The sequence below is a fragment of the Egretta garzetta genome, unplaced genomic scaffold (assembly GCF_000687185.1).
Source record: "Egretta garzetta isolate BGI_Z169 unplaced genomic scaffold, ASM68718v1 scaffold522, whole genome shotgun sequence".
Classification (NCBI taxonomy): Eukaryota; Metazoa; Chordata; class Aves; order Pelecaniformes; family Ardeidae; genus Egretta; species Egretta garzetta.
In genome coordinates this window covers 29,970-36,828 of record NW_009258954.1, presented here as the reverse complement: position 1 = coordinate 36,828, position 6,859 = coordinate 29,970, and the positions used below count along the sequence as shown (strand labels likewise).

Here is a 6,859-nt window from a genome sequence, read left to right as displayed (position 1 = left end):
GAGCCCTCACCCCGTCCCCTGCAGGGCTCTGAAGCACCCCGAGAATGAAAATCAACACGGCTTCAGGGGAGAGAGGGGGCAAGGTGGGGCCAGGAATTCAATATATGTCTCTTCTCCTGCACACTAAAGGCTTTGCTGGTGGCGGGCATGGCCGTGTGGGAGCTGATCTCAGCCGCTGCGGGGGGTCTGCCCACGGAGACCCCGCGGGTCAGGCTTTCTACCCCTTCACACTGATCAGCCCTCGCTTGGATAAAGAGCAAGAGAGAAACCATCTCCGCACGGGGAGCCCCCTCCGGCTGCCACCATCAGCGAGGCTACTGCAGCTCCCCAGCACCGGCACGGCAAGCCGCCAGCTCCCTCCTCAGCACCGAGTGCCTGCGTAACCCCAGCAGCCAAAGCGGTGCCACCCCGAAGAAGCAGAGGAGGAAACCCCCCAGCACCCAGGCCGCTCTCGGAGCGTGGCACCCCACGCTGCCACCTCGTGCCGGGCAGGACCCCTTCAACTGGGTGCAAACGGCCGGGCACCCTCAGAGGAGCACGGAAAGAAACGAACCGACTGCCTCCTCTTCTGTTCTGCACGCAGGGAAACCTTTATAGCTGGTCTGACAGACAGGAACGTGGCCCCGAATGGGGAGAAGAAAAATGCTGCTGAAAAGATCGAAGTCCACTCAACAGGGAGCGAAGAGGGAAAAGTGCTCCGGCTTCCCAGGAGACCGCTCTGGCCGCAGCCGTGAGGAGCCGTGCGGTGACTCCTCACATGAACATGTCGTCATAGCCCGGAGGGGGAAGGTGGTCGGGATCCGGCCTGGGAAGAAATTCAGAGCAGAGTCAAATCGGGAGCGAGAGCTCCGTCCCGCAGCAACAGGAATGAGCCAGGAGATCCAGGGGCAGCCCGGAGAGCAGGCTGGGGGTAAGAGGCGCAGCTGAATACCCACCCAGATCTACCAGCTCCTAATGGGCCAAAGGGGTCAAATCTGGCACCTGGTGGAACCGCTCCCGGGGGAAGGCGGCCTGGAATGCCCGACGATGGGTCAATGCCGGGCTGTGGGCGGCCAGACCGGAGAGGATCCACAATCATTCCCCCACTCCGACCTCTGGGGAGAGGAGAAGCAGAGAATGAGATGAGATTTGCACCGGTGAGAGAGGAGCAAAGCGCATCCCTGTGCTGCAGCAAGACCGAGCACAGGAATGTGGGGTGAAGCCGACACACGGAGCACATGGGAAGGAAAGCACCCCGGCAACGTGGGCCAGGGCAAGCCAGCGAGGTGGGCTCACGGCAGCAAGACAGAGAGCACTCAACGCGTGTTTGTGTGCGTGTGTAGGAGCTCTGGAGCTCAGCAGATCCTCGTCCCACGGAGGCTGTTGTCTGCCACAGGAGGGAACCCGAACGCATGGCAGCCTGCTCCTACCCGGGGCTATCACAGCCCTGCAAACCTGCCCGCACCACGCCACAAGGTCAGGGGCAGGATGCGAATCACAGCTCATCCTCACGCCGAGACAGGAGTCCTACAGCTGCAGAGCGCATGCCCAAGCCAGAGCACCAGCAAAGCCCAGGTCCAAGGCACCACCGTGCCACCCAACCCCCAGGGCTAGCTGCAGACACGCGCAGGGAAGCAGCAGCCCTCTCCCGCCTGCCTGCCCCGGAGCCGATGCCACAAGAGGCACTCGGAGCAGCAGAGAGGCAGCTTCTCTCTTTCCCCGGTTCCTGCAAGGAGCCAGTTAGGGCATCAGCCATGGCCAGTGAGTCCCAGCAGGCTGCTGACCACCCCCTGGGGAAGCGTCAGACCTGCTGGCCCTCGCCGCCGGCTCCTACTCCCGTCGCTGCTCTCTGCTCTCGCGGGCCAGCAGCACGTCCTGCCCTGCGCCGTGTTGCAAGAGCTCGCAGACCCAGCCGGGGCTCCCACCAGCCTTTCCAAGGAGCTGCCTGGAAGTCATTTGCTGACCACGGCGGCTCCTCGGAGCTGCCCCACGCTGCGAGTGCCATTCCTCATGGTCGGCTTTGTGCAAACTCGGCTGGAGCCTCTGGACACCGCTGCCATCATACAAGTCATTAACAACCGCACTAATGAGTTCCATTACGCCAGGCCGGCTGCCCAAAGCGCCCCGGGACAGCCAGGCCCCGTGAGCATATGCCTGGGAGCCTGGGTCTCCAGCCCCAGCGCTGGCAGGTGTCAGCACACAAGTCTGCTTCCATTTACGATCTTTTTTGTCATTTATGGAGAAACTTCTGATGAAGGGCTGGAGGCAGCGAGAGAAACAGGGTCTCCCCCACAACCGAACCCCCTCTCCTCACGCTATCAGGTTTCCTTCCAGCCACCCAGGCTCCAGGCCTCTCCTTCCAGCCGGGCAGGATGTTTTTAGCTGGCCCTTTTCTAGCCAAACCCATGGAGAACCGAGTCTTGCAAAAGGGGAAAAAATGCGATCCCCACAGGAGAGTGGTTCCAAAGAGGACTCCCCTGGGCCGCAGGATGCTCTGCAATGGCTCCAAGAACTGTTTTTTGTCTGACTGTGTGCTTTTAACTGGCATGGAAGATGACAGGTTCTCCTTTGGCCGACCAAACCAAAGAGAGAGAGATGTATCTGTGAAGATCAGTCCCCCAGACAGCCCTCCTTCTACCCAGGCTGCCTCTCGAGTGCCTCAGACAGCCGGGAGTCTCACAACCAGGCCTCGAGAATCTGTGGACTCGGCTTTAAGCCTCCCCTTCTGCAGACTGCTGGGCTGTGGGCGCAGCAGCTGGTAACATTTTAAATTAGAGGCTTACATTCACTTAACAACGTATTCAGCTTTGATTTACTGAAGGAATTACTGCATGTTAAATGAATACAAGCTGATTATTAAACAGACGCAGATTGCAACCTATCATCTATGCAAGAGACGGGATCTTATTACGATATTAGAACCATATTGAGGTTTAACAACTGTCTTTTGGTCCCTCGCAATTTGCACCGAGCAAGTGTCCCATCGCCGTCCCCACTTAGAGACGCTTCCCTGGACACCTGAGCCAGGTGGACTCCAGCTGGTCCAGAGAAGGTCCCCAGCCACCCCCGTGCACCCCAAGGGCAGAGCAGGGGATGCTCCCCGGGCACATAGAGCACGACCTCTCCCAGCCATACTCACCCAAAAGGGTCCAGGTCTTCCCCACCAACAGCGAAGGGGCCCAAGGGGGAAGGCCTGAAACACAGAACACAGCGAGACGTTCGGTGAAGGGGAGACCAGCTGCGTGGAGCAAGCAAGCAGGCAGGGCAGCGCAGCCAGCATGGTTGCTGGTGCTGTGCTCGTGGGTGCTCGGCCACGGCAAGCACTGCAGCACCCAAGGGACCTGCAGGACCCTGCGTGAACGGGCTGGTGTTGGGAGCCACCCCGTGCCCAGGACACAGCATTCCCTGCTCCGGGGGGCAGCTGGGTGGGGACGCCAGTGTGCGTGGCAGGCTTGCGGGAAGCTTGCTGAGATGAAGGGGGCCCTGCTGCTCCTGCTGCTCCAGGCTGGAGCTGTCTGTGGACGCTGGGAGTTTCCATGCCAGGGGCTCCCTGAGCGATGCCGGGCTAGGCCAGGCTCTCCAGCATGTCCCGGTCGGAGACACAATGACAGTCCCGCTTCCAGGAGTGCGAGGACAGCGGGGCAGTGAGCCTGCAGCCAGCCATCACATCTCCTTGCCAATAATATGTGCCAATAACATGGTTTCAGAGCTGTGCCCAGCTCCAGCCTGTCTGCCCAGGCCTCCCCAGGGAGCATCTCGCACCCTAAGCACCAGCAGACAGCAGTGGGGTTAAAGGAGCAAGAGGTGACACGCAAGGCAGAAGCCACAGCCGGTCCCCAAGAGATGGCAGAGCCACCGCATCGTCTCTGACTTCCAGCCAAAGGGGATTACAGCCTGGTGGGGGAGAGAGGGGGGAGCCCGCCTGCCACGTACGAGGGATGGCTGGGCACGAAGGGGCCAGGGAGGGACGGTGAAGCTGGTGTCGTGCGTCCCCTCTCCCCAGCTTTGCCAGCAAAGGGTTTCAAAGGGAAAGCAGGGGCAGGAGAGCAAGGAGATCTTGATCTCTGTTCCTCTCCGCCAGCCCTGCACCTCCTGGGCCTGGCTGCAAGCCCCGGCTGGGTGCATCGCCCTGGGAGGGCAGCTCTACCGGCCACAGCAGGCAGGAGGCTTAGAGGCAGCCCCGGCTCTGGGCCACACGAAGGCAGAGCTCTGCACCCACCACACGCCCTCTCCCCTATGAGCACAGACCCCAGCGCTCTGCTGGAGCCCATGGCTCCATCTGACACCCAGCGCTCTGCTGTCCCTCCCCGAGGCTGCTCGGCCCCATGACAGCACCGTCCTTCCCACTGCTGTCCCTGCTCTGCCAGCCCCGGAGGTCCCTCAGCCAGCACAGACCAAGGTCTCCCTCCTTCCACCCCTCGCCTTCCCCCCAGCCCTGCACGCTGTCCTCTCCCTCCTGGGTCTGTAAGGTCTCCACCTACACCCCCAGGCAGTGCCAAAAGAGGAGCAAACCAACACACAGCTCCAGAACAGGCCACCCCTCAGCGAGCAAGTTAAATCAAACCCAAGCACGTGGCCAACGAGGCTGAGACTGGCTGGGGAGGGTTTGGATCCCCTTTGCTCCCCATCCAATGGAGATGGGGACCAGAGGTAAAGTTTGGAGAGTTTAGTCTCACGGAGGACCGTCAGCAGCCACTCGCTCTTTACTCACCAGGCCGGTGCTCTCGTGTCTGCCGGCCGCCGGGGAGGAGCCCTGAGGGGGTCGTAATCCCGGGGCAAACCAGGATCCTTCTTCTCAACCTCAGGCTCCTTTTTGGCCTTTTCTGCAGGGGCCCCAAGGGGAGCAATGATGCCTGAAGCAATCCTTGTCCTCAGCTCCTCGGTGTTCTTGTACACCCTGCAGGGAGGAGAGGAGAGGTGGTGGGCTGGGGAGGCCACGGCACCCGGGTGCAAGGTGCTGGACAGGCTGCGAGAGGGGTGGTGAGGGGACAGATGTGCCCAAAGCATCCCTGGCACAGAATGTCCCCCCAGCTGGCAGCACGGAGGGGATGGGAAGGGGTAACAGCACACAGCGGCACCAAAGCCCTGACCCTATTTGAGAGGGCAGAGGTGCCACCCAGCCCCGGGGACTCCCTCGTGCTCTGGCCATGACCCAACTAGTTTTGCACCGGAGGAAACCACAGCACATAGCTCCGGCCTTTAGCAAGGCCACAGGGTGCCTGGGCCACGGCTGAAGGTGTCTGGTCCATGGCTGAAGCTGTAGCACCACTGGGCAGTGTCCACCCAGCACAGACAGGCAGACAGTGCTCTGGAAATAAAAGTGCTGGGCTGGTGCAGCCCGTTCCCAGGTGGGGTGCCTCTCCCCTGGGTTCCAGTCCAGGGTCTCACCATCCCCTAAATCCCCCTTGCCTGCCAGCAGTGTGGAGGAAGGCAGGGGAGGGAGCTCTGACTGCACTTCAGGGCTGGCTGCGCTGCCCCAGGCTTTGTAGTGGGGAGGAGAGTCCTCGAGGCCCCTCCTAACTTAGCCTCTGCCCCCCTCCCCAGCCGGTGGGACAATTTCTCCTGCAGAGAATGACGAGGAACTGAGATTACTTGTGGAAATCGTCCAGGTGCTCTGGGTTGATGTAGTCGGCCACTGCCAAGGTCACATCTGCCACCTTCTGAGAACTGCGATCCTGGCAAAAGACAAGAGAAACAGAGAGTCAGCAGCCCAGCAGAGCTGGGAATGAGGGAAGGAGCAGGTACGACCACAGCTGGGGGCTTGGGACACCCGGAATGGGCTTGCCTGCCTCTCGCCACGTTCCTGTGCTGTGCCTGAATCCCCAGGAGCAAACAAACTCCAGGGTACAGCGAGGCTCTCCCTGCTCGCTCTTCCAACCAGGGTTGCAAAGGGTGAAAGCAAAAACACCCCGGGCAGGTGCTTGTGGGGGATAGGAGAAAAGATCTGCAGAAAAATCCTGAGCTGGGAAGGGAACGCAAAAGGGGCAACGCCTGGGCCAGAGTGCGCAAGGGAAACCGCATCGCTGCCTGCTGCACACCCCTAACACTCCCTGGGTCTGCCCCATCCTGAGGGACAAACATCGCTGCAAGTAACATCAAAAATATAAGAAATGGGCCCTGCTGTTGCTTGCACATTTTGGGCGGCAGCAGCCGCTGCACCTGAAGGAGCCCAATCCTGCAGGGCCCAGCCTGGGTGCTCACCATGACGTTGAGGATCATACTGTCTTCCACCATGATGGCCTTCAGCAGCAGCTCACGGGCATCGTCCGTGGACTTGTAGCGCAGCGTGTACACCTCCTTGTTGGCTTCCCAGCCAGCAGGCAGCAGCTCCGACTTCCTTTCATCAGGACCTGGCTGCAACAGGACACACGTGCTGCTGAGATCCTGCCCAGGAGCCCAGAGTGTTGCAGGGCTGGGGGGAGCTGTCTTGGCTGCACAGAGAGATTTGGGAGGGGACCTAGGTCTCTGGGAGGGGATCTCTCAGTGCCTTCCAGGTTTTGACTGCAGGAGCAGGGTTTTGTTTCCTACAGGCTGGCCCTGCCTGCTTGCTGGCCTCCCACAGGGCCCCTGTGCTGGGACCAGGAGGGACCCGACCACCTTCTGCTGAGCAGGAGGAGGCAACAAAGACCCAGACTGGGGGACGATGCTCCTCCCTGCCTGGCACCTCCTGGCTCCCCAGCATGGGACGGAGCTGCCTGGGACAGGGAGGGAAGGCTGTCGTCCTGTTTGTCCCAGCCCCACAGTGGTGCTGTTGGGGGGCACTGCCCCACACTGCCCTCTCCCCTGGCACTGGGGGGTTTCTCTGCCAAGGCAGTGCCCTGCACCCCTACCATTGCCCCCCAGCACCGCACCACGCACCCTCCCAACACACCCCATCACT

General features: G+C 61.2%; 1 protein-coding gene across 1 annotated transcript; it reads right to left on the bottom strand.

Moving 5' to 3' along the window:
* Window positions 1–7: 7 nt before the first annotated feature.
* Window positions 8–6,330, bottom strand: PSMF1 (proteasome inhibitor subunit 1). Its single transcript, XM_009634532.2, has 6 exons — window positions 6,181–6,330; window positions 5,572–5,654; window positions 4,691–4,876; window positions 3,119–3,172; window positions 936–1,094; window positions 8–805 (listed from the first exon to the last, which is right to left on the bottom strand). The coding sequence occupies exons 1-6, from the start codon at window positions 6,211–6,213 to the stop codon at window positions 754–756; spliced, it is 567 nt and encodes a 188-aa protein (XP_009632827.2). The 5' UTR covers window positions 6,214–6,330; the 3' UTR covers window positions 8–753.
* Window positions 6,331–6,859: the final 529 nt, after the last annotated feature.